This window comes from Heptranchias perlo, chromosome 40 (genome assembly GCF_035084215.1).
Source record: "Heptranchias perlo isolate sHepPer1 chromosome 40, sHepPer1.hap1, whole genome shotgun sequence".
Classification (NCBI taxonomy): domain Eukaryota; kingdom Metazoa; phylum Chordata; class Chondrichthyes; order Hexanchiformes; family Hexanchidae; genus Heptranchias; species Heptranchias perlo.
The window spans coordinates 18,280,940-18,307,353 of NC_090364.1; the positions used below are offsets into that span (position 1 = coordinate 18,280,940).

General features: G+C 58.2%; 1 protein-coding gene across 2 annotated transcripts in view; it reads left to right on the forward strand.

Moving 5' to 3' along the window:
- The first annotated feature begins 2,167 nt into the window (after positions 1 to 2,167).
- The window catches only part of pick1 (protein interacting with prkca 1), a 36,224-nt gene continuing 11,977 nt past the window's right edge, over positions 2,168 to 26,414 (forward strand). The window contains exons 1-9 of one of the 2 annotated variants that reach the window (XM_067974718.1): positions 2,168 to 2,262; positions 4,013 to 4,090; positions 13,535 to 13,646; positions 21,018 to 21,146; positions 22,440 to 22,506; positions 24,182 to 24,271; positions 24,461 to 24,514; positions 25,246 to 25,308; positions 25,915 to 26,048. In XM_067974718.1, the coding sequence (XP_067830819.1) occupies positions 4,050 to 4,090; positions 13,535 to 13,646; positions 21,018 to 21,146; positions 22,440 to 22,506; positions 24,182 to 24,271; positions 24,461 to 24,514; positions 25,246 to 25,308; positions 25,915 to 26,048 (690 nt within the window). In that variant the 5' untranslated portion in view covers positions 2,168 to 2,262; positions 4,013 to 4,049. Of the gene's footprint in view, positions 2,277 to 4,012; positions 4,091 to 13,534; positions 13,647 to 21,017; positions 21,147 to 22,439; positions 22,507 to 24,181; positions 24,272 to 24,460; positions 24,515 to 25,245; positions 25,309 to 25,914; positions 26,049 to 26,414 lie in introns of both variants that reach the window. The other variant, XM_067974719.1, reaches the window with a different exon arrangement.

Consider the following 26,414-nt stretch of genomic DNA (forward strand, 5'->3'; position numbering starts at 1 on the left):
TGGTGTCTTTGACATGGATCTTAATCCCATGAGGAGAGTGTGTGAACTTCAGATACCGATTATAATGTATTGGTTCTGCTTTTAATTTGAACTCTGCCCTGATAGGTCACCAGATTCCTGGAGGAGGAGGTGCGGCCGCTCCTGGCCCCTTACGCAAATCAAATGGAATTGAAAGTTGAGTTGGAGCTGTGAGAGTCTCCGATCGACAGATGATGGAGAAGGGAACCCGCCACACCTCAGGGTTCCAGCATGTTACAGACTCCTGCATGGAGTAGAGCGTGTGTGAGATTTGTGCTTTGGACCTGAGGAGCAGAGCCTCTGCTGTTTGACTGGACCCAGTTCATCATTAGCTGCTGACAGAAGGGTTTTGGTAAATGACACGGAGGAAAGTGTTAGTCAGGTCCACTGAAACCCCCATCACCGCCATAGTTACAGACAATCAGCAGCCCCCCTGTGAGCTTCCTGCTCACCATAGGAGGCAATTGTTCAGGTTCAGGTTGAAATGTGATTTGAGGAACAGTCCCAATAAAAATAAACCGCCAACCCCCCCTGCACTCAAAATCATGGAACAGTCTGCATCACATGACCTCGAGCTGTCCTGTGACCGTCTCATGAAGTTCTTTTATTAAATTTATTCCGATCGTGATCAATCCACCATCACTGTCCCTGACAAATGGGTTCTGTGCAGCTCTCGTCCTGAAATATCGCTTGTATTTTGAATAAAGACGTCTTTGAATTTGGTTTTCAGAATGGCTTTTCTTTTGCTGTGTTTAACATTGTTCAACCAAACAATTTTTATGAACAGGGAAAAAGTTCAAACATCCTGAACCCCTCTTCATAGATCAAACCCACCCACCCACAAACACACCCTCCCACGCCCTATCCCTAAATCCACCTTCTCAACAAAAGACAATGTATGGCCAGGTTGAGAGGGAGCACTGAGTGAGACAGAAGCAGAGGTTTAGCAAACGATGCAGCAGCTGTAGTCCACATGGAGCGGCAGAAATTGGCTTTAAACCAACGTACCTTAATTGGACAGGTCGCAACACAGTCACATAAGATTTGTCTGTTGTCAGTCACTTCCTTGGTCTCGATCCCCTGCACAATATGCTCCTCCCTCCCCTTGATTGGCTGAGACAATTGGAATTGGTACTAAATACAGGTTGGGTTTCATTTCGATCTGTATTGGGATTGGGCGGAATGAGATTGGATTGGGATTAGGGCTGGGCCCAGAGTGGTGTGAGGTGGTTGGGGTGGGGGTGGGGGTGGGGGTGATTATTTGACGGAGGGGGTACAGCCCTGGAAAACTTCCTGGGTTCACTGGAGAAATGAGTTGAAAATTTTAGGGACAGAGAGAAACAAACAAAACGGGGAAACTTCACTCATTTACATCAATTTACAGGGTAGAATGGTGGCACCTGCGGAGTCCCGCCCACTCTCCACTCCCGGCCCCGCCCCTCCCACTCCCGGCCCCGCCCCTCCCACTCCCGGCCCCGCCCCTCCCGCTCCCGGCCCCGCCCCTCCCACTCCCGGCCCCGCCCACTCTCCACTCCCGGCCCCGCCCCTCCCACTCCCGGCCCCGCCCACTCTCCACTCCCGGCCCCGCCCCTCCCACTCCCGGCCCCGCCCACACTCCACTCCCGGCCCCGCCCCTCCCACTCCCGGCCCCGCCCACTCTCCACTCCCGGCCCCGCCCCTCCCACTCCAGGCCCCGCCCACTCTCCACTCCCGGCCCCGCCCACTCTCCACTCCCGGCCCCGCCCACTCTCCACTCCCGGCCCCGCCCCTCCCGCTCCCGGCCCCGCCCACTCTCCACTCCCGGCCCCGCCCCTCCCACTCCCGGCCCCGCCCACTCTCCACTCCCGGCCCCGCCCACTCTCCACTCCCGGCCCCGCCCCTCCCACTCCGGCCCCGCCCACTATACACTCCTCCCACTCTCCGCCCCGCCCACTCTCCACTCCTCCCACTCACGGCCCCGCCCACTCTCCACTCCCGGTCCCTCCCATTCCCCGCCCACTCAATGGGAGGAGCGGTCTGCCTGTAGTAAAGATGGCGGTCACCCTATTGAAATGCTCACAAGTGCGCAAGGCGCATGCGGGTGGAACGGTCGGTGGGGATTTAATTTCCGGTTGCCGTTTAGTGACCCTGTTCGCGGATCAAAACGAATTCCGGGTTGGGGCGCCGGAACAGGATGTGAGCAAACAAAGTGGAACAAGAGACATCATCCACAACAGAAACATCCGGAACAACATCGGGAGAAAGGTGAAAAACCCGGGGTCAGTGAGGAGGGGGAACGGGGTCAGAGGGTAATGTAGTCAGAGGGGAGGGGGAACGGGGTCAGAGGGGAATGGGGTCAGAGGGGAATGGGGTCAGTGGGGAGGGGGAATGGGGTCAGAGGGGAATGGGGTCAGGGGGAATGGGGTCAGAGGGGAATGGGGTCAGTGGGGAGGGGGAATGGGGTCAGAGGGGAATGGGGTCAGGGGGAATGGGGTCAGAGGGGAATGGGGTCAGTGGGGAGGGGGAATGGGGTCAGAGGGGAATGGGGTCAGTGGGGACGGGGAACGGGGTCAGAGGGTAATGTAGTCAGAGGGGAGGGGGAACGGGGTCAGAGGGGAATGGGGTCAGAGGGGAATGGGGTCAGTGGGGAGGGGGAACGGGGAACGGGGTCAGAGGGTAATGTAGTCAGAGGGGAGGGGGAACGGGGTCAGAGGGGAATGGGGTCAGTGGGGAGGGGGAACGGGGTCAGAGGGGAATGGGGTCAGAGGGGAGGGGGGTCAGAGAGGGGGAATGAATTGGGATCTGAACCTAATATTCAAGCAGAATCCTAATCTGGGGATAGGATCTTAGGACCCTGAGCTTTTTGACCCTGAGATGAGTTTCCGACCCCATCTCTCCATCACCGAGACCGCCTCCTTCCACCTCCGTAACATCGCCCGTCTCCGCCCCTCCCTCAGCTCAAAAGACCGTAAGAGATAGGAGCAGGAGGAGGCCATTCGGCCCCTCGAGCTGCTCCGCCATTTAATGAGATCATGGCTGATCTGATTTTTACCTCAACTCCACTTTCCCGCCCTTTCCCCATATCCTTTGACTCCCTTGCTGATCAAAAAGTTTTCAAACATCTGCTGCTGAAACCCTCATCCATGCCTTTCTTACCTCCAGACTGGACTATTCCAATGCTCTCCTGGCCGGCCTCCCATCTTCCACCCTCTGTAAACTTCAGCTCATCCAAAACTCTGCTGCCTGTATCCTAACTCGCACCAAGTCCCGTTCACCCATCACCCCCTGTGCTCGCTGACCTACATTGTATCCCGAGAACGCCTCAAAAAAGGAACTGGATAAGTACTTGAAAAGAAAAAATTTGCAGGGCTACGGGGATAGGGCGGGGGAGTGGGACTAGCTGGATTGCTCTTGCAGAGAGCCAGCACAGACTTGATGGGCCGAAAGGCCTCCTTCCGTATTGTAAACTTTTTATGATTTTAAAATTCTCATCCTTATTTTCAAATCCCTCCATGGCCTCGCCCCTGCCTATCTCTGTAACCTCCTCCAGCCCCACAACCCTCCGAGATCTCTGCGCTCCTCCAATTCTGGCCTCATGCACGTCCCAGATTTTAATCACCCCTCCATTGGTGGCCGTGCCTTCAGCTGCCTAGGCCCTGAGCTCTGGAATTCCCTCCCTAAACCTCTCCACCTCTCTCTCCTCCTTTAAAACCTCCCTCTTTGACCAAGCTTTTGGTCACCTGTCCTAATATGTCCTTATGGGACTCCGTGTCAAATTTTGTTTGATAATCACTCCTGTGAAGCACCTTGGGACGTTTTACTATGTTAAAGGCGCTATATAAATGCAAGTTGTTGTGTATTAGGATCCTGTCGCTATAGAGTTTTGTATCTTCCCTTTTATCTGTAAGCATTGCCGTGGGAGGGCAGGTTTACGGATAGATGCAGGTTGAACACATCGTGTGAAACTGTCCAGCAGGTACGGTGGGTCCCAGTAATACAGTGTTCTTCTCCACAGAGACAGAAACCAGCAGGAGACTGAGGGGGAGCCAACAATGTTCAGCGACATGGATTTTGAAATTGAAGAGGATAAATTGTGAGTAGTGGTCACTGATTAAATACCCAGGTGGCACTAAAACTTTATTAACTGTCTGTTACTAACTTTTTATTCATTCCCGGATGTGGGCGTCGCTGGCGAGGCCGGCATTTATTGCCCATCCCTAATTGCCCTTGAGAAGGTGGTGGTGAGCCGCCTTCTTGAACCGCTGCAGTCCGTGTGGTGACGGTTCTCCCACAGTGCTGTTAGGAAGGGAGTTCCAGGATTTTGATCCAGCGACGATGAAGGAACGGCGATATATTTCCAAGTCGGGATGGTGTGTGACTTGGAGGGGAACGTGCAGGTGGTGTTGTTCCCATGTGCCTGCTGCTCTTGTTCTTCTAGGTGGTAGAGGTCGCGGGTTTGGGAGGTGCTGTCGAGGAAGCCTTGACGAGTTGCTGGAGATCCCCACGGTGCACTGCTGGTGGAGGGAATGGATTCTCAGTCCTGTCGCAGGGACAGCGATCAAGCAAAGTACTCTGTCCAAGATGGTGTCGAGTTTCTTAAGTATTGCTGTGGTGGCACCCGTCCAAATGAGTAGTGAACATCCCATCACACTCCTGACTTGAGCCTTGTACATAGTGGAGAGGCTTTGAGCAGTCAGAAGATGAGCTTCTAGTCACAGAATACATCGCAATGCATGGGATTACATCGCATTATATGGGATTACATCGCATTACATCGCATATTATGGGATTACATCGCATATTATGGGATTACATCGCATTACATGGGATTACATCGCATTTATATGGGATTACATCGCATTACATCGCATATTATGGGATTACATTGCATATTATGGGATTACATCGCATTACATGGGATTACATCGCATTTATATGGGATTACATCGCATTACATCGCATATTATGGGATTACATCGCATATTATGGGATTACATCGCATTACATGGGATTACATCGCATTGTATGGCATTATATGGCATTACATCGCATTATATGGGATTGCATCGCATTACATGGGATTATATGGAATTACATCGTATTATATCGCATTGCATGGGATTACATTGCATTACATGGGATTACATCGCATTACATTGCATTACATGGGTTTACATCGCATTACATGGGTTTACATTGCATTACATCGCATTACATGGGTTTACATTGCATTACATGGGTTTACATCGTATTACATCGCATTACATGGGATCACATCGCATTACATGGGATCACATCGCATTACATGGGATCACATCGCATTACATGGGATCACATCGCATTTCATGGGTTTACATCGCATTTCACGGGATTACATGGGATTACATTGCATTACATCGCATTACATGGGTTTACATCGCATTACATGGGATTACATTGCATTACATCGTATTACATCGCATTACATGGGATTACATCGCATTACATAGAATGTACAGTACAGAAACAGGCCATTCGGCCCAACGGGTCCATGCCGGTGTTTATGCTCCACACGAGCCTCCTCCCTCCCTACTTCATCTCACCCGATCAGCATATCCTTCCATTCCTTTCTCCTTCATATGGTTATCTAGTTTCCCCTTAAAGGCATTTATTCAGTAAGTTTGGTCAAGAATGACCTTCCCTTTTGAAGTCCGTGCTGACTATTCTTTATTATATTTTTGGTTTCTGGATGTTTTTCTATTACATTTTTGAGTAAAGAATCCAATATCTTTCCTACCATTGACGTTAATTGGTCTAAAGTTCCCTGGACTTGTTCTGTCTCCCTTCCTGAATATAGGAATCAGATTCTCTGTCCTCCAGTCCTCTGGCACTATTCCTGTTTCTAATGAATTTTTATATATATATAATAGTGCCTCTGCTACCTCTTCACTAACTTCTTTGAGCACCCAGCCCTTCCTCTGCTCTTGTAGCCATGGTGTTGAAATGCTGGTCTAGATCAGCTTCTAGTCAATGGCGACCCTCAGATGTTACCTGCCACATGTCAGCCCGAGCCTGGGTGTTATCCAGTAGACTGGCATGAGCTGCCTCATTACCAGAGTATCACTGGCCTCTGACAACCACAACCACCTTCCTAGTGTCAGGTGTGACTCCAACCACTGTAGGGTTTCCCTTTGACCCCCATTGGCCTCAGTTTTGCTCGAGTTCCTTGGTGCCACACTGGGTTGAATGCTGCCTTGATGTCGAGTGCAGATACTCTCACCTCTCCTCTGACATTCAGCTCTTGCATCCATGTCTGGATCAAGGTTGTGATAAGATTTGGAGCCAAGTGATTCTGCTGAATCTGAACTGAGTATCGGTGAGTAGGTGTCACTTGATGGCACTATTGATGACTCCTTCCCTCACTTTACAGATGTGGAGATGCCGGTGATGGACTGGGGTGGACAAATGTAAGGAATCTTACAACACCAGGTTATAGTCCAACAATTTTATTTTAAAATCACAAGCTTTCAGAGATTATCCCCTTCGTCAGGTGAGTGAATGAATAAGAGGTGAATAAGAATGAATAAGAGAACCTCTTATTCATTCACTCACCTGACGAAGGGGATAATCTCCGAAAGCTTGTGATTTTAAAATAAAATTGTTGGACTATAACCTGGTGTTGTAAGATTCCTTATGCTTTACAGATGATTGGGAGGAGTCTGATAGGGCAGTAATTGACAGTGTTAGATTTATTCTGTATTTTGTGGATAGGACACACCTGGGCAATCATCCACATTGTTGGTCAATGCCAGCATGTTGTAGCTGCACGAGAACAGCTCAGCTCGGCTCGGGGGAGGTGGCTAGCTGTGGTGCACGAGTCTTCAGCGCTACAGCTGGGTACGTTTTGGGGGCCCGTAGCCGTCACTGTGTCCCGTGCACTCAGCTGCCTAATGTCATGTGGACATTATGGTGGGGCTTCTGGAGGAGGCTGAATTGGACCATCCACTCAGAATTTGTGGCTGAAGACACTGGCAAATATTTCAGCCCAGTCTCTTGCACCCATGCTGGGCTCACCATGGTTAAAGATGGGGATCTTCATGGAACCTCCTCTTCCTCCTCCTGTTTTTTTAAAAATTCATTCTAAGGATGTGGGCATCGCTGGCAAGGCTGCATTTAATGCCAATCCCTAGTTGCCCTGAGAAGGTGGTGGTAACTGAGTGACTCTTAACTGCCCCCTGAAGCCAATCATGTTGGTGTAAGACTGGAGCCACAGACCAGGCCCAGACTGGGTAAGGACGGCAGGTTTCCTTCCCTAAAAGACATTCCTGAACCAGTTGGTTCGGCATTACCATCGCCGAATCCCCCACCATCAACATCCTGGGGGTCACCATTGACCAGAAACTTAACTGGACCAGCCATATAAATACTGTGGCTACGAGAGCAGGTCAGAGGCTGGGTATTCTGTGGCGAGTGACTCACCTCCTGACTCCATCTACAAGGCACAAGTCAGGAGTGTGATGGAATACTCTCCACTTGCCTGGATGAGTGCAGCTCCAACAACACTCAAGAAGCTCGACACCATCCAGGACAAAGCAGCCCGTTTGATTGGCACCCCATCCACCACCCTAAACATTCACTCCCTTCACCACCGGCGCACTGTGGCTGCAGTGTGTACCATTCACAGGATGCACTGCAGGAACTTGCCAAGGCTTCTTCGACAGCACCTCCCAAACCCGCGACCTCTACCACCTAGAAGGACAAGAGCAGCAGGCACATGGGAACAACACCACCTGCACGTTCCCCTCCAAGTCACACACCATTCCGACTTGGAAATATATCGCCGTTCCTTCATCGTCGCTGGGTCAAAATCCTGGAACTCCCTTCCTAACAGCACTGTGGGAGAACCGTCACCACACGGACTGCAGCAGTTCAAGAAGGCGGCTCACCACCACCTTCTCAAGGGCAATTAGGGATGGGCAATAAATGCCGGCCTCGCCAGCGATGCCCACATCCCATGAACGAATAAAAAAAAAAGTTGGGTTTTTACAACAATCGAATAGCTTCATGGTCACTTTTACTGAGACCGGCTTTTTATTTCCAGATTTTTTTAACTGAATCAAAATTCTCAAACTGCCATAGTGGATTTGAACTCACGGTCTCTGGATTATTAGTCCAGTAACAGAAGCACTGCATTAACTTCCCAAGTTATTCACCACCATTCTCGACTGGATTTGGTAGGGTGACAGAGCTTTGCTCTGACCCATTGGTCACGGGGCTGCTTGGTGCTGTCTAGAACCTGTGTTGTAGCTTCATTATGTTGGCATCTCATTCTGATGGACACCAGGGGCTGTTCACCACACCCCCTTCTACACTCCACATTGAACCAGGGTTGGTCCTCCAGTTAGATGGTGATTATCGATTGGGAGATATGCTAGGCCGTGACGTGCTGTACGATTCTACTACTGCTGCTGATGGCCCACAGAGCCTCAAGGCAGCCACTTTGGCCAGTTAGATCTGTCCCTAGCCTGTCCCACTTAGCACGGTGGTAGTGCCACACTAGGTGATGTAGGATACTGTTTCTGTGTAACCCACTGACTCCAGTGGGCGGAGAGTGTTACCCGCCGACTCCAGTGGGTGGAGAGTGTTACCCACTGACTCCAGTGGGCGGAGAGTGTTACCCGCCGACTCCAGTGGGCGGAGAGTGTTGCCCGCCGACTCCAGTGGGCGGAGAGTGTTGCCCGCCGACTCCAGTGGCCGGAGGGTGTTGCCCGCCGACTCCAGTGGGCGGAGAGTGTTGCCCGCCGATTCCAGTGGGCGGAGGGTGTTACCCGCCGATTCCAGTGGGCGGAGAATGTTGCCCGCCGATTCCAGTGGGCGGAGAGTGTTGCCCGCCGATTCCAGTGGGCGGAGGGTGTTGCCCGTAGATTCCAGTGGGCGGAGAATGTTGCCCGCCGATTCCAGTGGGCGGAGGGTGTTGCCCGTAGATTCCAGTGGGCGGAGAGTGTTGCCCGCCGACTCCAGTGGGCGGAGGGTGTTGCCCGCCGACTCCAGTGGGCGGAGAGTGTTACCCGCCGATTCCAGTGGGCGGAGAGTGTTACCCGCTGACTCCAGTGGGCGGAGGGTGTTACCCGTAGATTCCAGTGGGTGGAGAGTGTTACCCGCTGACTCCAGTGGGCGGAGGGTGTTACCCGTAGATTCCAGTGGGTGGAGGGTGTTACCCGTAGATTCCAGTGGGCGGAGAGTGTTACCCGCTGACTCCAGTGGGCGGAGGGTGTTACCCGCTGATTCCAGTGGGCGGAGAGTGTTACCCGCAGATTCCAGTGCGCGGAGGGTGTTACCCGCAGATTCCAGTGGGCGGAGAGTGTTACCCGCAGATTCCAGTGCGCGGAGGGTGTTACCCGCTGATTCCAGTGGGCGGAGAGTGTTACCCGCAGATTCCAGTGGGTGGAGAGTGTTACCCGCTGATTCCAGTGGGTGGAGGGTGTTACCCGCTGACTCCAGTGGGTGGAGAGTGTTACCCGCTGACTCCAGTGGGCGGAGGGTGTTACCCGCTGACTCCAGTGGGCGGAGAGTGTTACCCACTGACTCCAGTGGGCGGAGGGTGTTACCCGCTGATTCCAGTGGGCGGAGAGTGTTACCCGCTGACTCCAGTGGGTGGAGGGTGTTACCCGCTGACTCCAGTGGGCGGAGAGTGTTACCCGCTGACTCCAGTGGGTGGAGGGTGTTACCCGCCGACTCCAGTGGCCGGAGGGTGTTGCCCGCCGACTCCAGTGGGCGGAGAGTGTTGCCCGCCGATTCCAGTGGGCGGAGGGTGTTACCCGCCGATTCCAGTGGGCGGAGAATGTTGCCCGCCGATTCCAGTGGGCGGAGGGTGTTGCCCGCCGATTCCAGTGGGCGGAGGGTGTTACCCGCCGATTCCAGTGGGCGGAGAATGTTGCCCGCCGATTCCAGTGGGCGGAGGGTGTTGCCCGTAGATTCCAGTGGGCGGAGAGTGTTGCCCGCCGATTCCAGTGGGCGGAGGGTGTTACCCGTAGATTCCAGTGGGCGGAGGGTGTTACCCGCTGACTCCAGTGGGCGGAGGGTGTTACCCGCTGATTCCAGTGGGCGGAGAGTGTTACCCGCAGATTCCAGTGGGCGGAGGGTGTTACCCGCAGATTCCAGTGGGCGGAGGGTGTTACCCGCAGATTCCAGTGGGCGGAGGGTGTTACCCGCTGACTCCAGTGGGCGGAGGGTGTTACCCGCTGACTCCAGTGGGCGGAGAGTGTTACCCGCTGACTCCAGTGGGCGGAGGGTGTTACCCGCAGATTCCAGTGGGCGGAGGGTGTTACCCGCTGACTCCAGTGGGTGGAGAGTGTTACCCGCTGATTCCAGTGGGCGGAGGGTGTTACCCGCAGATTCCAGTGGGCGGAGGGTGTTACCCGCTGATTCCAGTGGGCGGAGAGTGTTACCCGCAGATTCCAGTGGGTGGAGAGTGTTACCCGCTGACTCCAGTGGTTGGAGAGTGTTACCCGCTGACTCCAGTGGGCGGAGAGTGTTACCCGCTGACTCCAGTGGGCGGAGAGTGTTACCCGCTGACTCCAGTGGGCGGAGGGTGTTACCCGCCGACTCCAGTGGGCGGAGGGTGTTACCCGCCGATTCCAGTGGGCGGAGGGTGTTGCCCGCCGACTCCAGTGGCCGGAGGGTGTTGCCCGCCGACTCCAGTGGGCGGAGAGTGTTGCCCGCCGATTCCAGTGGGCGGAGGGTGTTACCCGCCGATTCCAGTGGGCGGAGGGTGTTACCCGCCGATTCCAGTGGGCGGAGAATGTTGCCCGCCGATTCCAGTGGGCGGAGGGTGTTACCCGCCGATTCCAGTGGGCGGAGAATGTTGCCCGCCGATTCCAGTGGGCGGAGAATGTTGCCCGCAGATTCCAGTGGGTGGAGAGTGTTACCCGCTGACTCCAGTGGGCGGAGGGTGTTACCCGTAGATTCCAGTGGGCGGAGAGTGTTACCCGCTGACTCCAGTGGGCGGAGGGTGTTACCCGTAGATTCCAGTGGGCGGAGGGTGTTACCCGCTGACTCCAGTGGGCGGAGGGTGTTACCCGTAGATTCCAGTGGGCGGAGAGTGTTACCCGCTGACTCCAGTGGGCGGAGGGTGTTACCCGCTGACTCCAGTGGGCGGAGGGTGTTACCCGCTGACTCCAGTGGGCGGAGGGTGTTACCCGCAGATTCCAGTGGGCGGAGGGTGTTACCCGCAGATTCCAGTGGGCGGAGAGTGTTACCCGCTGACTCCAGTGGGCGGAGAGTGTTACCCGCTGACTCCAGTGGGTGGAGAGTGTTACCCGCTGACTCCAGTGCGCGGAGGGTGTTACCCGCTGACTCCAGTGGGCGGAGAGTGTTACCCGCTGACTCCAGTGGGCGGAGAGTGTTACCCGCTGACTCCAGTGGGTGGAGGGTGTTACCCGCTGACTCCAGTGGGCGGAGGGTGTTACCCGCCGACTCCAGTGGGCGGAGGGTGTTACCCGCCGACTCCAGTGGCCGGAGGGTGTTGCCCGCCGACTCCAGTGGGCGGAGAGTGTTGCCCGCCGATTCCAGTGGGCGGAGGGTGTTACCCGCCGATTCCAGTGGGCGGAGGGTGTTACCCGCCGATTCCAGTGGGCGGAGGGTGTTACCCGCCGATTCCAGTGGGCGGAGAATGTTGCCCGCCGATTCCAGTGGGCGGAGGGTGTTGCCCGCCGATTCCAGTGGGCGGAGGGTGTTGCCCGCCGATTCCAGTGGGCGGAGAATGTTGCCCGCCGATTCCAGTGGGCGGAGAGTGTTGCCCGCCGATTCCAGTGGGCGGAGAGTGTTGCCCGCCGATTCCAGTGGGCGGAGGGTGTTACCCGTAGATTCCAGTGGGCGGAGAGTGTTGCCCGTAGATTCCAGTGGGCGGAGAGTGTTGCCCGCCGATTCCAGTGGGCGGAGGGTGTTACCCGTAGATTCCAGTGGGCGGAGAGTGTTGCCCGTAGATTCCAGTGGGCGGAGAATGTTGCCCGCCGATTCCAGTGGGCGGAGGGTGTTACCCGCTGACTCCAGTGGGCGGAGGGTGTTACCCGCCGATTCCAGTGGGCGGAGAATGTTGCCCGTAGATTCCAGTGGGCGGAGAGTGTTGCCCGCCGATTCCAGTGGGCGGAGTGTGTTACCCGCCGATTCCAGTGGGCGGAGAATGTTGCCCGCCGATTCCAGTGGGCGGAGAGTGTTGCCCGCCGATTCCAGTGGGCGGAGAGTGTTGCCCGCCGATTCCAGTGGGCGGAGGGTGTTACCCGTAGATTCCAGTGGGCGGAGAGTGTTACCCGCTGACTCCAGTGGGCGGAGGGTGTTACCCGCTGACTCCAGTGGGCGGAGGGTGTTACCCGCTGACTCCAGTGGGCGGAGGGTGTTACCCGCTGACTCCAGTGGGCGGAGGGTGTTACCCGCTGATTCCAGTGGGCGGAGGGTGTTACCCGCTGATTCCAGTGGGCGGAGGGTGTTACCCGCTGACTCCAGTGGGCGGAGGGTGTTACCCGCTGACTCCAGTGGGCGGAGGGTGTTACCCGCTGACTCCAGTGGGCGGAGGGTGTTACCCGCTGACTCCAGTGGGCGGAGGGTGTTACCCGCTGATTCCAGTGGGCGGAGAGTGTTACCCGCTGACTCCAGTGGGCGGAGGGTGTTACCCGCAGATTCCAGTGGGCGGAGAGTGTTACCCGCAGATTCCAGTGGGCGGAGAGTGTTACCCGCTGATTCCAGTGGGCGGAGGGTGTTACCCGCTGACTCCAGTGGGCGGAGGGTGTTACCCGCTGATTCCAGTGGGCGGAGGGTGTTACCCGCTGATTCCAGTGGGCGGAGGGTGTTACCCGCTGATTCCAGTGGGCGGAGGGTGTTGCCCGCTGATTCCAGTGGGCGGAGGGTGTTGCCCGCCGATTCCAGTGGGCGGAGAGTGTTGCCCGCCGATTCCAGTGGGCGGAGAGTGTTGCCCGCCGATTCCAGTGGGCGGAGGGTGTTACCCGTAGATTCCAGTGGGCGGAGAGTGTTACCCGCTGACTCCAGTGGGCGGAGGGTGTTACCCGTAGATTCCAGTGGGTGGAGAGTGTTACCCGCTGACTCCAGTGGGCGGAGGGTGTTACCCGCTGACTCCAGTGGGCGGAGGGTGTTACCCGCTGACTCCAGTGGGCGGAGGGTGTTACCCGCTGACTCCAGTGGGCGGAGGGTGTTACCCGCTGACTCCAGTGGGCGGAGGGTGTTACCCGCTGACTCCAGTGGGCGGAGGGTGTTACCCGCTGACTCCAGTGGGCGGAGGGTGTTACCCGCTGACTCCAGTGGGCGGAGGGTGTTACCCGCTGACTCCAGTGGGCGGAGGGTGTTACCCGCTGATTCCAGTGGGCGGAGGGTGTTACCCGCTGATTCCAGTGGGCGGAGGGTGTTACCCGCTGATTCCAGTGGGCGGAGGGTGTTACCCGCTGACTCCAGTGTGCTGATGTCACAATCATGACAAATGAAAACAAATCTGAAGGATTTTAATATCGATGTAATAAACGTCCACCTTTTAATATTTTTTTTTGATCAGGGGGATTCCGACCGTGCCTGGGACAGTGACACTTAAAAAGGATTCTCAGAATTTAATTGGGATCAGCATTGGAGGAGGTGCCCAGTACTGCCCCTGTTTATACATCGTGCAGGTAATGAACTCAATGTAAACGTCCTCTCCTGAAGGTAACCTGTCTCTCTCTTTACACCTGCTGCTGGACCTGGTGTGAAAGGCACTGCTCTCATATCCCTCTGTACATTTATACCAGGGAAAAGTTCCTTGTTCCCACCTCCCGCATCACCTCCCATCTTCCCAGATTGGTTTCGTTCTTCCTCGTTTACACCCTTGCCCACTGGGATATGGTTCCTTGGCACTCTCTGTAATTCCAGTCCTCTGCTCCTGCCTCCTACAGTGGGTGTCCAGCCCAGCTCTCTCCCCTTCCTCTCTAAATCCACCCTCCTGTAGGTGAGAGTGTCCGTTGCCTTCACCGAGAGCCTCAGTTCAGTCCGTTGCCCACTCTCCTTATTAAATTTCCAGCTGTGCTCTCGTTCTAACATATTTTCAGTGCCTAATGGTAAATCGCGGAGCCACTCGCTCCGACTCTGGGTTCCCTGATCTCCATTTGCTCCAGTTCCCAGATCTTCTCTTTGGATCACAGCCCAGGGAGTCTGGGAGCACACACAACAACAGAACACTGATTCCAGCCAGTGGAGACTGGCTTTACTGAGTCCACTTCGCAGTGCTGCGTGAAAGGCCACTGATTGAGCCAATAGCCACGGCCGACACATGGCGGTGGGTCCCGACAGCTCCTGTAACCATGGAGCCAGAGAGTTGGACCCATGGGGAGAGGGCCTTTCGTGGATCATTCAGCCAATCATAATGGTCAGAACATTGAATACAGGAGTTGGGATGTCTTGTTGAAGTTGTACAAGACATTGGTGAGGCCACACTTGGAATACTGTGTACAGTTCTGGTCACCCTATTATAGAAAGGATATTATTAAACTAGAAAGAGTGCAGAAAAGATTTACTAGGATGCTACCGGGACTTGATGGTTTGACTTATAGGGAGAGGTTAGACAGACTGGGACTTTATTCCCTGGAGAGTAGGAGGTTAAGGGGTGATCTTATAGAAGTCTATAAAATAATGAGGGGCATAGATAAGGTCGATAGTCAAAATCTTTTCCCAAAGGTAGGGGAGTCTATAACGAGGGGGCATAGATTTAAGATGAGAGGGGAGAGATACAAAAGGGTCCAGAGGGGCAATTTTTTCACTCAAAGGGTGGTGAGTGTCTGGAACGAGCTGCCAGAGGCAGTAGTAGAGGCGGGTACAATTTTGTCTTTTAAAAAGCATTTGGACAGTTACATGGGTAAGATGGGTATAGAGGGATATGGGCCAAGTGCAGGCAATTGGGACGAGCTCCGGCTCCTTCTCCCGCTCCGTCTCCGTCGCCGTCTCCCGCTCCGTCTCCGTCTCCCGCTCCGTCTCCGTTGCCGTCTCCCGCTCCGTCTCCGCCTCCCGCTCCCGCTCCCGCTCCGTCTCCGTCTCCCGCTCCGTCTCCGTCTCCGTCTCCGTCTCCCTCTCCGTCTCCCGCTCCGTCTCCGTCTCCGTCTCCCGCTCCGTCTCCCGCTCCTTCTCCCGCTCTGTCTCCGTCTCCCGCTCCCTCTCCGTCTCCCTCTCCGTCTCCCTCTCCGTCTCCCTCTCCGTCTCCGTCTCCGTCTCCCGCTCCGTCTCCGTCTCCGTCTCCGTCTCCCGCTCCGTCTCCGTCTCCCGCTCCGTCTCCCGCTCCGTCTCCGTCTCCCGCTCCGTCTCCCGCTCCGTCTCCGTCTCCCGCTCCGTCTCCGTCTCCCGCTCCGTCTCCCGCTCCCGCTCCGTCTCCCGCTCCGTCTCCCGCTCCGTCTCCCGCTCCGTCTCCCGCTCCGTCTCCCGCTCCGTCTCCGTCTCCCGCTCCGTCTCCCGCTCCCGCTCCGTCTCCCGCTCCGTCTCCCACTCCGTCTCCGTCTCCGTCTCCGTCTCCCGCTCCGTCTCCGTCTCCGTCTCCGTCTCCCGCTCCGTCTCCGGCTCCGGCTCCGGCTCCGTCTCCGTCTCCCGCTCCGTCTCCGTCTCCGTCTCCGTCTCCGTCTCCCGCTCCGTCTCCCGCTCCGTCTCCCGCTCCGTCTCCGGCTCCGTCTCCGTCTCCGGCTCCGTCTCCTGCTCCGTCTCCGTCTCCCGCTCCGTCTCCCGCTCCGTCTCCCGCTCCGTCTCCGTCTCCGTCTCCTGCTCCGTCTCCTGCTCCGTCTCCTGCTCCGTCTCCTGCTCCGTCTCCGTCTCCCTCTCCGTCTCCCGCTCCGTCTCCAGCTCCGTCTCCGGCTTCGTCTCCCGCTCCCGCTCCGTCTCCGTCTCCCTCTCCGTCTCCCGCTCCGTCTCCCGCTCCGTCTCCGTCTCCCGCTCCGTCTCCGTCTCCCGCTCCGTCTCCGTCTCCCGCTCCGTTTCCGTCTCCGTTTCCGTTTCCGTCTCCGTCTCCGTCTCCGTCTCCCGCTCCGTCTCCGTCTCCCGCTCCGTCTCCGTCTCCCGCTCCGTCTCCGTCTCCGTCTCCCGCTCCGTCTCCGTCTCCGTCTCCCGCTCCGTCTCCCGCTCCGTCTCCTGCTCCGTCTCCCTCTCCGTCTCCCTCTCCCGCTCACGCTCACGCTCCCGCTCCCACTCCGTCTCCCGCTCCGTCTCCGTCTCCCGCTCCGTCTCCTTCTCCCGCTCCGTCTCCGTCTCCCGCTCCGTCTCCGTCTCCCGCTCCGTCTCCGTTTCCGTCTCCGTCTCCGTCTCCCGCTCCGTCTCCGTCTCCCGCTCCGTCTCCGTCTCCCGCTCCCGCTCCCGCTCCCGCTCCCGCTCCGTCTTTCGCTCCCGCTCCGTCTCCGTCTCCCGCTCCCGCTCCGTCTCCGTCTCCGTCTCCCGCTCCCTCTCCGTCTCCGTCTCCCGCTCCCTCTCCGTCTCCGTCTCCCGCTCCCTCTCCGTCTCCCTCTCCGTCTCCCTCTCCGTCTCCCTCTCCGTCTCCCTCTCCGTCTCCCTCTCCGTCTCCCGCTCCCTCTCCGTCTCCCGCTCCGTCTCCCGCTCCGTCTCCCGCTCCGTCTCCCGCTCCGTCTCCCGCTCCGTCTCCCTCTCCCTCTCCGTCTCCCTCTCCGTCTCCCTCTCCGTCTCCCTCTCCGTCTCCCTCTCCGTCTCCCTCTCCGTCTCCCGCTCCCTCTCCGTCTCCCGCTCCGTCTCCCACTCCCGCTCCGTCTTTCACTCCCGCTCCGTCTCCGTCTCCGTCTCCCGCTCCGTCTCCGGCTCCCGCTCCGTCTCCCGCTCCCGCTCCGTCTTTCACTCCCGCTCCGTCTCCGTCTCCGTCTCCGTCTCCGTCTCCGTCTCCCGCTCCGTCTCCGTCTCCGTCTCCCGCTCCGGCTCCCGCTCCCTCTCCCTCTCCCTCTCCGTCTCCCGCTCCTGCTCCGTCTCCGTCTCCGTCTCCCGCTCCGTCTCCGTCTCCCGCTCCGGCTCCCGCTCCCGCTCCCTCTCCCTCTCCGTCTCCCGCTCCCGCTCCCGCTCCCTCTCCGTCTCCCGCTCCCTCTCCGTCTCCCGCTCCGTCTCCCTCTCCCTCTCCCGCTCCCGCTCCCACTCCGTCTCCCGCTCCGTCTCCGTCTCCCGCTCCCTCTCCGTCTCCGTCTCCGTCTCCGTCTCCCGCTCCGTCTCCGTCTCCCGCTCCGGCTCCCGCTCCCGCTCCCTCTCCCTCTCCGTCTCCCGCTCCCTCTCCGTCTCCCGCTCCGTCTCCCGCTCCGTCTCCCTCTCCCTCTCCCGCTCCCGCTCCGTCTCCCTCTCCCTCTCCCTCTCCCGCTCCCACTCCGTCTCCCGCTCCGTCTCCCGCTCCCACTCCGTCTCCGGCTCCGTCTCCCGCTCCGTCTCCCGCTCCCGCTCCCGCTCCCGCTCCCGCTCCGTCTCCCGCTCCCGCTCCGTCTCCCACTCCCGCTCCGTCTTTCACTCCCGCTCCCGCTCCCGCTCCCACTCCGTCTCCCGCTCCCGCTCCCTCTCCCTCTCCCTCTCCCGCTCCGTCTCCGGTTCCCGCTCCGTCTCCGTCTCCCGCTCCCGCTCCGTCTCCGTCTCCGTCTCCCGCTCCCACTCCGTCTCCGGCTCCGTCTCCCGCTCCCACTCCGTCTCCGGCTCCGTCTCCCGCTCCCACTCCGTCTCCGGCTCCGTCTCCCGCTCCGTCTCCCGCTCCGTCTCCGTCTCCGTCTCCCTCTCCGTCTCCCTCTCCGTCTCCCGCTCCGTCTCCCTCTCCCTCTCCCGCTCCCGCTCCCGCTCCGTCTCCGTCTCCGTCTCCCGCTCCCACTCCGTCTCCCGCTCCGTCTCCCGCTCCCGCTCCGTCTCCCGCTCCGTCTCCGTCTCCCTCTCCCGCTCCCGCTCCCACTCCGTCTCCGGCTCCGTCTCCGGCTCCGTCTCCCGCTCCGTCTCCCTCTCCGTCTCCCTCTCCGTCTCCCTCTCCGTCTCCCGCTCCGTCTCCCTCTCCCTCTCCCGCTCCCACTCCGTCTCCCGCTCCGTCTCCCGCTCCGTCTCCCGCTCCCGCTCCGTCTCCCGCTCCGTCTCCCTCTCCCTCTCCCGCTCCCGCTCCCACTCCGTCTCCCGCTCCGTCTCCCGCTCCGTCTCCCGCTCCCGCTCCCGCTCCGTCTCCCACTCCCGCTCCGTCTTTCACTCCCGCTCCCGCTCCCGCTCCCGCTCCCGCTCCCACTCCGTCTCCCGCTCCCGCTCCCTCTCCCTCTCCCTCTCCCGCTCCGTCTCCGTCTCCCGCTCCCGCTCCGTCTCCGTCTCCGTCTCCGTCTCCGTCTCCCGCTCCCACTCCGTCTCCGGCTCCGTCTCCCGCTCCGTCTCCCGCTCCCGCTCCGTCTCCGTCTCCGTCTCCCGCTCCCACTCCGTCTCCGGCTCCGTCTCCCGCTCCGTCTCCCGCTCCCGCTCCGTCTCCGTCTCCGTCTCCGTCTCCCGCTCCCACTCCGTCTCCGGCTCCGTCTCCCGCTCCGTCTCCCGCTCCCGCTCCCGCTCCGTCTCCGTCTCCGTCTCCCGCTCCCGCTCCGTCTCCGGTTCCCGCTCCCTCTCTCTCTCCCGCTCCGTCTCCGTCTCCCGCTCCGTCTCCCGCTCCGTCTCCGTCTCCCGCTCCGTCTCCGTCTCCGTCTCCCGCTCCGTCTCCCTCTCCCGCTCCGTCTCCCGCTCCGTCTCCCTCTCCCTCTCCCTCTCCCGCTCCGTCTCCGGTTCCCGCTCCGTCTCCGTCTCCCGCTCCGTCTCCCGCTCCGTCTCCGCCTCCCGCTCCGTCTCCCGCTCCGTCTCCCGCTCCGTCTCCGCCTCCCGCTCCGTCTCCCGCTCCCTCTCCGTCTCCCGCTCCGTCTCCCGCTCCGTCTCCCGCTCCGTCTCCGGTTCCCGCTCCGTCTCCGTCTCCCGCTCCCGCTCCGTCTCCGCCTCCCGCTCCGCCTCCCGCTCCGTCTCCGCCTCCCGCTCCGTCTCCCGCTCCGTCTCCGGTTCCCGCTCCCTCTCCCTCTCCCGCTCCGCCTTCGGTTCCCGCTCCCGCTCCGTCTCCGTCTCCCGCTCCGTCTCCGTCTCCCGCTCCGTCTCCCGCTCCGTCTCCCGCTCCGTCTCCCGCTCCGTCTCCGCCTCCCGCTCCGTCTCCGCCTCCCGCTCCGTCTCCCGCTCCGGCTCCGTCTCCCGCTCGGTCTCCGTCTCCCGCTCGGTCTCCGAATCCTGCTCCGTCTCCCGCTCCGTCTCCCGCTCCGTCTCCGTCTCCCGCTCGGTCTCCGTCTCCGTCTCCGTCTCCCGCTCGGTCTCCCGCTCGGTCTCGGTCTCCATCTCCCGCTCGGTCTCCGTCTCCGTCTCCGTCTCCCGCTCGGTCTCCGTCTCCGTCTCCCGCTCGGTCTCCGTCTCCGTCTCCCGCTCGGTCTCCGTCTCCGTCTCCCGCTCGGTCTCCGTCTCCGTCTCCGTCTCCGTCTCCATCTCCCGCTCCGTCTCCCGCTCCGTCTCCGTCTCCCGCTCCGTCTCCGTCTCCCGTTCCGTCTCCCGTTACATCTCCCGTTCCGTCTCCGTCTCCCGCTCCGTCTCCGTCTCCGTCTCCGTCTCCGTCTCCCGCTCCGTCTCCCGCTCCGTCTCCGTCTCCGTCTCCGTCTCCGTCTCCCGCTCCCGCTCCGTCTCCGTCTCCCGCTCCGTCTCCGTCTCCGTCTCCCGCTCCGTCTCCGTCTCCGTCTCCCGCTCCCGCTCCGTCTCCGTCTCCCGCTCCGTCTCCGTCTCCCGCTCCGTCTCCGTCTCCGTCTCCGTCTCCCGCTCCGTCTCCGTCTCCGTCTCCGTCTCCCGCTCCCGCTCCGTCTCCGTCTCCCGCTCCGTCTCCGTCTCCCGCTCCGTCTCCGTCTCCCGCTCCGTCTCCGTCTCCGTCTCCGTCTCCCGCTCCGTCTCCGTCTCCCGCTCCGTCTCCGTCTCCGTCTCCCGCTCGGTCTCCGTCTCCGTCTCCCGCTTGGTCTCCGTCTCCGTCTCCCGCTCCGTCTCCGTCTCCCGCTCCGTCTCCCGCTCCGTCTCCCGCTCCGTCTCCGTCTCCGTCTCCCGCTCCGTCTCCGTCTCCCGCTCCGTCTCCGTCTCCCGCTCCGTCTCCGTCTCCCGCTCCGTCTCCGTCTCCGTCTCCGTCTCCCGCTCCGTCTCCGTCTCCCGCTCCGTCTCCGTCTCCCGCTCCCGCTCCGTCTCCCGCTCCGTCTCCCGCTCCGTCTCCGTCTCCGTCTCCGTCTCCGTCTCCCGCTCCGTCTCCGTCTCCCGCTCCGTCTCCCGCTCCGTCTCCCGCTCCGTCTCCGTCTCCGTCTCCCGCTCCGTCTCCGTCTCCCGCTCCGTCTCCGTCTCCCGCTCCGTCTCCGTCTCCGTCTCCGTCTCCCGCTCCGTCTCCGTCTCCCGCTCCGTCTCCGTCTCCCGCTCCCGCTCCGTCTCCCGCTCCGTCTCCCGCTCCGTCTCCGTCTCCGTCTCCGTCTCCGTCTCCGTCTCCCGCTCCGTCTCCGTCTCCCGCTCCGTCTCCCGCTCCGTCTCCCGCTCCGTCTCCCGCTCCGTCTCCGTCTCCGTCTCCGTCTCCCGCTCCGTCTCCCGCTCCCGCTCCGTCTCCGTCTCCGTCTCCCGCTCCGTCTCCGTCTCCCGCTCCCGCTCCGTCTCCGTCTCCCGCTCCGTCTCCGTCTCCGTCTCCGTCTCCGTCTCCCGCTCCCGCTCCCGCTCCCGCTCCCGCTCCCGCTCCGTCTCCGTCTCCGTCTCCGTCTCCGTCTCCCGCTCCCGCTCCCGCTCCCGCTCCCGCTCCCGCTCCGTCTCCGTCTCCGTCTCCGTCTCCGTCTCCCGCTCCCGCTCCCGCTCCGTCTCCGTCTCCGTCTCCCGCTCCGTCTCCGTCTCCCGCTCCGTCTCCGTCTCCGTCTCCGTCTCCGGCTCCCGCTCCGTCTCCGTCTCCGGCTCCCGCTCCGTCTCCCGCTCCGCTTCGCTGGTTTGACCCCGAGACGTCCTGTGACTGATGTTCCATGTTTTAACCCGAGGTTTTCGATAACACCCCGGCTGCTCTGGACGGTACCCTGGCCGCAGGCGATGAAATCGTTGGAGTTACCGGGAAATCGGTGAAGGGAAAAACTAAAGTGGAGGTGGCCAAGATGATTCAAGCTGTGAAGGTATGGGGAGGGGGGATGGGCGTGGTGGGGAGGAGGTGGGACGAGGGGTTGGAGGGGATGAGGGGGAGGGGATGTGGGGGATGGGAGTGTGGGGGAAGGGGTTTGCGTGTGAGGCGGTGTCGGGGTGGGGGGAGGGTGTTGTGTGTGAGGGGGTGGGGGGAGGGGGTGTAGGGGGGAGGTGGGGGAGGGCGCGAGGGGTTTTTGGGGTGGGGTGAGGGGGTAGGGGGAGGGGGTTGCGTGTGGGGGTGTGGGAGGGGTTGTAGGGGTGGGGGGAGGGGGTTGGGGGAGGGGCTGTTCATCAGCAAACTTTGAGACCCACCCATTCTCTTTTTATGTCAAAGTCTAGACTATTCACAAACAAATAACAATTCTCCCCACACTGATCCCTGGGACCTCCCACTGCTCCCTACCTACCAGGAAGAGCTTTACCTGAAGAGCTGATTAGCGGACTAGAGGGAGGGGTTCAATGGGGGAGTTAGGGGACTAGAGGGAGGGGTTCATTGGGAGAGTTAGGGGACTAGAGGGAGGGGTTTGATGGGGGAGTTAGGGGACTAGAGGGAGGGGTTCATTGGGAGAGTTAGGGGACTAGAGGGAGGGGTTCGATGGGGGAGTTAGGGGACTAGAGGGAGGGGTTCAATGGGAGAGTTAGGGGACTAGAGGGAGGGGTTCAATGGGGGAGTTAGGGGACTAGAGGGAGGGGTTCAATGGGGGAGTTAGGGGACTAGAGGGAGGGGTTCATTGGGAGAGTTAGGGGACTAGAGGGAGGGGTTCATTGGGAGAGTTAGGGGACTAGAGGGAGGGGTTCAATGGGAGAGTTAGGGGACTAGAGGGAGGGGTTCAATGGGGGAGTTAGGGGACTAGAGGGAGGGGTTCATTGGGAGAGTTAGGGGACTAGAGGGAGGGGTTCATTGGGAGAGTTAGGGGACTAGAGGGAGGGGTTTGATGGGGGAGTTAGGGGACTAGAGGGAGGGGTTCATTGGGAGAGTTAGGGGACTAGAGGGAGGGGTTCGATGGGGGAGTTAGGGGACTAGAGGGAGGGGTTCGATGGGGGAGTTAGGGGACTAGAGGGAGGGGTTTGATGGGGGAGTTAGGGGACTAGAGGGAGGGGTTTGATGGGGGAGTTAGGGGACTAGAGGTTGTAGGATCAAACAGCATTGTTTGATCCCTGACTGCCTCCTGTGTTCTTTTGCTCTCCTGATGGAGTGAGTTCTCTAACTGGGGGTTCGGTGCGGTGATATGGATTGTAAATAGCTGTTTTTTTATGTATTAACTGTTCTTTTAATATTCTGGAAGGGAGAAGTTACAATTCACTACAATAAACTCCAGGCCGATCCTAAACAGGGCAAGTCTTTGGATATCGGTAAGCTCTGTCTTAGAAATTGTGTGTTAATGATCTCACTTCTTTTCATCTCTTTGCCGTTAATCCTGCGGCCTCAGTCTCCTCAGCCCCACCCGTTGGTTGTGGCTGACTGGGGTCAGTTGGGAAGTGTTTTGCCTTCAATCTTATGCTGTGTTGTATCACGAGTGAGGCCGCAGGCTGAGGAGGCAGAGTGACGGGTGGGAGCCACTGATTAACTCCAGCTTTTGGGGCTGCTCCACTCTGACTAACCCAGCCCAGTGACGGAAGTGAGGGTTACAACTTCCAAAACACAGGAAAACTTGGGCCAGAAAGTACTGGCAAAATAATGGTGAGTTTAATGCTCCCGCTGTTATTGGTGTGTAAATAACCCGGTAACTTGTAGCGAGGAAGAGATAGTCCGTGAGTTGTGAATCAACAACAACAATGTGCATTTATATAGCGCCTTTAATGTAGTAAAACATTACAATCGCCACAAGTTGCTGGACGATTTCCGCCGCTCGGCCGTTAGCTTCCCGATAACGGAATCTCGCCCTCAACCTCCCCGTGAGTTGCAAGAGAATGCTGCATTTGCTGCTGTTAAAACAAATTAAACTCACCGCAGAAAGTCAGGGCTGGTACTTGACGATGTAAATACCCTTTTACAGACTGGATTTATGTCCCTGTAATCCCACTCAACCTCTCCAGCCCAGAAACCGTGGAGTCTCGTTCCTGCAGTTGATAAATTGTTGTTAGAGACGTTTAAAATTTAAAGTTTTTTTTTACTTTTCCTTTCTGTCCTTTTTTCTCTCTCTCCTAATCCAGTCTTTCTTTCCCTCTCTTTATTTCTCTTTCTGTACCTGATTTGACTCGAATTCACCCCATTTCCTTCTGCGCCCTTCCTCTCTTTCTCAATCTTAATTCTCTTTGGTTAAGGAGATGGGCTGTTGGTCCTGGTCGATCACCAGGGCCCCAGATGCCCCGTTACCTTCACCGTGCCGTTATCAGCTCGCACTTCCAGCAACTTGTGGCGCAAAACATTTCCGAGCTGAAGGGCAAGGAGAAAAATCCAACACACGGGGAACGTTGCGAGAATACCCAATCCAGCAAGATGTGGGCCATTGTAAACTTTCAAACAGGGCACGCGTACCGTCTGTGAGACAGATCCCAGAAAGCAGGCAGTGTCCCCAGATAGACACACGGACTCAGCTTCACTATTCAATTTTACTTCAGTGAAACCCAAGGAGGCAAGTGAGTGTTTTAACAACAACTTGCATTTGTATAGTGCCTTTAACGTAGTAAAACAGGACAGGTACTGAGACAGGTGACCAAACGCTTGATCAAAGAGGGAGGTTTTAACGAACATCTTAAAGGAGGAGAGAGAGGTGGAGAGGTTTAGGGAGGGAATTCCAGAGCTTAGGGCCCAGGCAGCTGAAGGCACGGCCGCCAATGGTGGAGCGATGAAAATCGGGGATGCGCAAAAGGCCAGAATTGGAGGAGCGCAGAGATCTCGGAGGGTTGTAGACCTGGAGGAGGTTACAGAGATAGGGAGGGGCGAGGCCATGGAGGGATTTGAAAACAAGAATGAGAATTTTAAACCCAGCCATTGCCGGACTGGGAGCCAATGCAGGTCAGTGAGCTGAAGGGTGATGGTTACAGATTACAGGTTAACGTTGACTGATCGTAACATATTTTGCAGTTCTAAAGAAAGTCAAGCATCGTCTGGTGGAAAACATGAGTTCTGGGACAGCTGACGCCCTGGGCCTGAGCCGAGCCATCCTGTGTAACGGTGAGTGAGACCGGGGGCTTATTCTGGATTAATGTGGGGAGTGAGACCGGGGGCTTATTCTGGATTAATGTGGGGAGTGAGACCGGGGGTTTATTCTGGATTAATGTGGGGAGTGAGACTGGGGGTTTATTCTGGATTAATGTGGGGAGTGAGACCGGGGGCTTATTCAACAAATGGTCTTTCTTCCAGATGGACTGGTGAAGAAACTGGAGGAACTGGAGAGAACGGCAGAGCTGTACAAAGGTAAGGGAGAACGGGAAGAGGATCGGGGGCTGGGGGGGGAGCGTCCCAGTGAGCGTCTGTCTGTGGCCCGCACCCCCCCGGCGTCTGTCTGTGGCCCACTCCCCCCTGCCCACGGTCCCTGCCCCCAACTGCCCCACTCTCCCTCACTGTTCCTGTTGGCTGCCCCATCCTCACTGGACCTCCTGTTCACCTCCCTGGGGGGGGGAGCTGCCGAGAGTGGGAGGGATCCCCGCTGTTTGGGGGAGGGTTACTTGCAATGTCTTCGAGGGAGGAGTGCGTGGTTAGGAAGGTGAGCGACCCACCTCGCGGGAATAGGGGGGTCTCTGTTGGACACCAGGTTCTGAATCCTGTTCACTGTGAACAGAAAGTCCTCTGACCTCTGACCTTTCTTTCCTGTCAAGATTCCAGCTGGATCGAAGGTTGTAGATGAAATGCCCCAACATTGAACCGTCTCTGACTCTCGACCCGAGGGGCGCGACTGATGCCCATATTCTCCTGATCTCAGGGAATCAATGGCAGTGCTTATGGGTGGCAGTGGCTGGCACCAGGGTCAGTCCCAGCAGCAACAAGGGCCCTGTCCACCCTCATGTGCCCATATGGTCACAGGCCAAAGAAGGGCATGACCAGGGGAGCTGCAGAGTGGCAAAGGGCTGGAAATCTTCAACGGAGGAAAGAGCATTTTTAAATCTGTTTGAAATGCTAAATATTTGCTATTTCCCAATGTGTGGCAGGACTGATGGAACACACAAAGAGGCTGCTGAGAGCATTCTTCGAACTGTCACAGACACACCGAGGTAAATTCCTCCATTCCTCATATTTACAGGAGACTGAAGGGAGCAATGATAGAACCAGAAAAGCCCAATATTTTCCACTCACTGTTAACAAACACTCTTTTAATTCCCCCGAATCTGTGTGTGTGCAGGAGGGACAAGGAACACAGGAACAGGAGGAGGCCATTCAGCCCCTCAAGCCTGTTCCGCCGTTCACTGAGATCACTGCTGACCTGTATCTTAACTCCATTTTCCCGCCTTTGCTCCAGACCCCTCGATACCCAACAAAAATCAATCGATCTCAGTCTTGAAAGCTCCAATTGACGCACAGCTTTTGGGGGAGAGAGTTCCAGATTTCCACTCCCCTCTGTGTGAAGAAATGCTTCCTGATTTCACTCTTGAATGGCCCGGCTCTAATTTTAAGGGAAATAGTTTCTCTGCATCTACCCTACCGAATCCTTGTTACATTTTAAACACCTGGATTCTATCTCCCCTCACCCTTATACCAGGGACAGGGGTCAGTCCAGCTGTTCTCCAGCAGTGCTGCGTGGGTATAGCCAGTAGTGGAAGCTCTGGGCTGCTGCTGTCTGTGAGGCTGGGATTGTGAGCAGTGTGTTTGATTTGTTTCAGTGTTTGGTGACGTGTTTTCCGTTATCGGAGTGAGGGAGCCTCAGCCTGCAGCCAGTGAGGCTTTCGTCAAATTCGCAGAAGCTCATCGGAGTATCGAGAAATTTGGCATCCGACTTCTGAAAACAGTGAAACCAGTGAGTCCCTGCTTTCCTCTCTCACCCTCGGGCACGAGGCAGCTGTTAATAAGTTGTTTGAGAGTTTTCCTTGCTATAATTCGAGGAGGGAGAGAAGGATTAGGCAGGTTTCGAGCAGTTAGTGAGCAAACTCTTGGGGGGTAATTGAACGGGTGGGTTGGGGGCGTTTGGGCAGTAAAAATAGTTTGTTTTTGGAGTGGGTCCTCATCCCTGCTCCAACTCGCCCACTTCCGGGTTTAACTCCGGCACGTTAGGATGTGCGTAACAGACACCCGGAAATCCCACCCCTGCTTAAAGCCGGCGGGCCGATATTTAAAGGGGCAATGTACCTCACTGCGATAGCTGAGGAACTTAATTTTTTGTGTA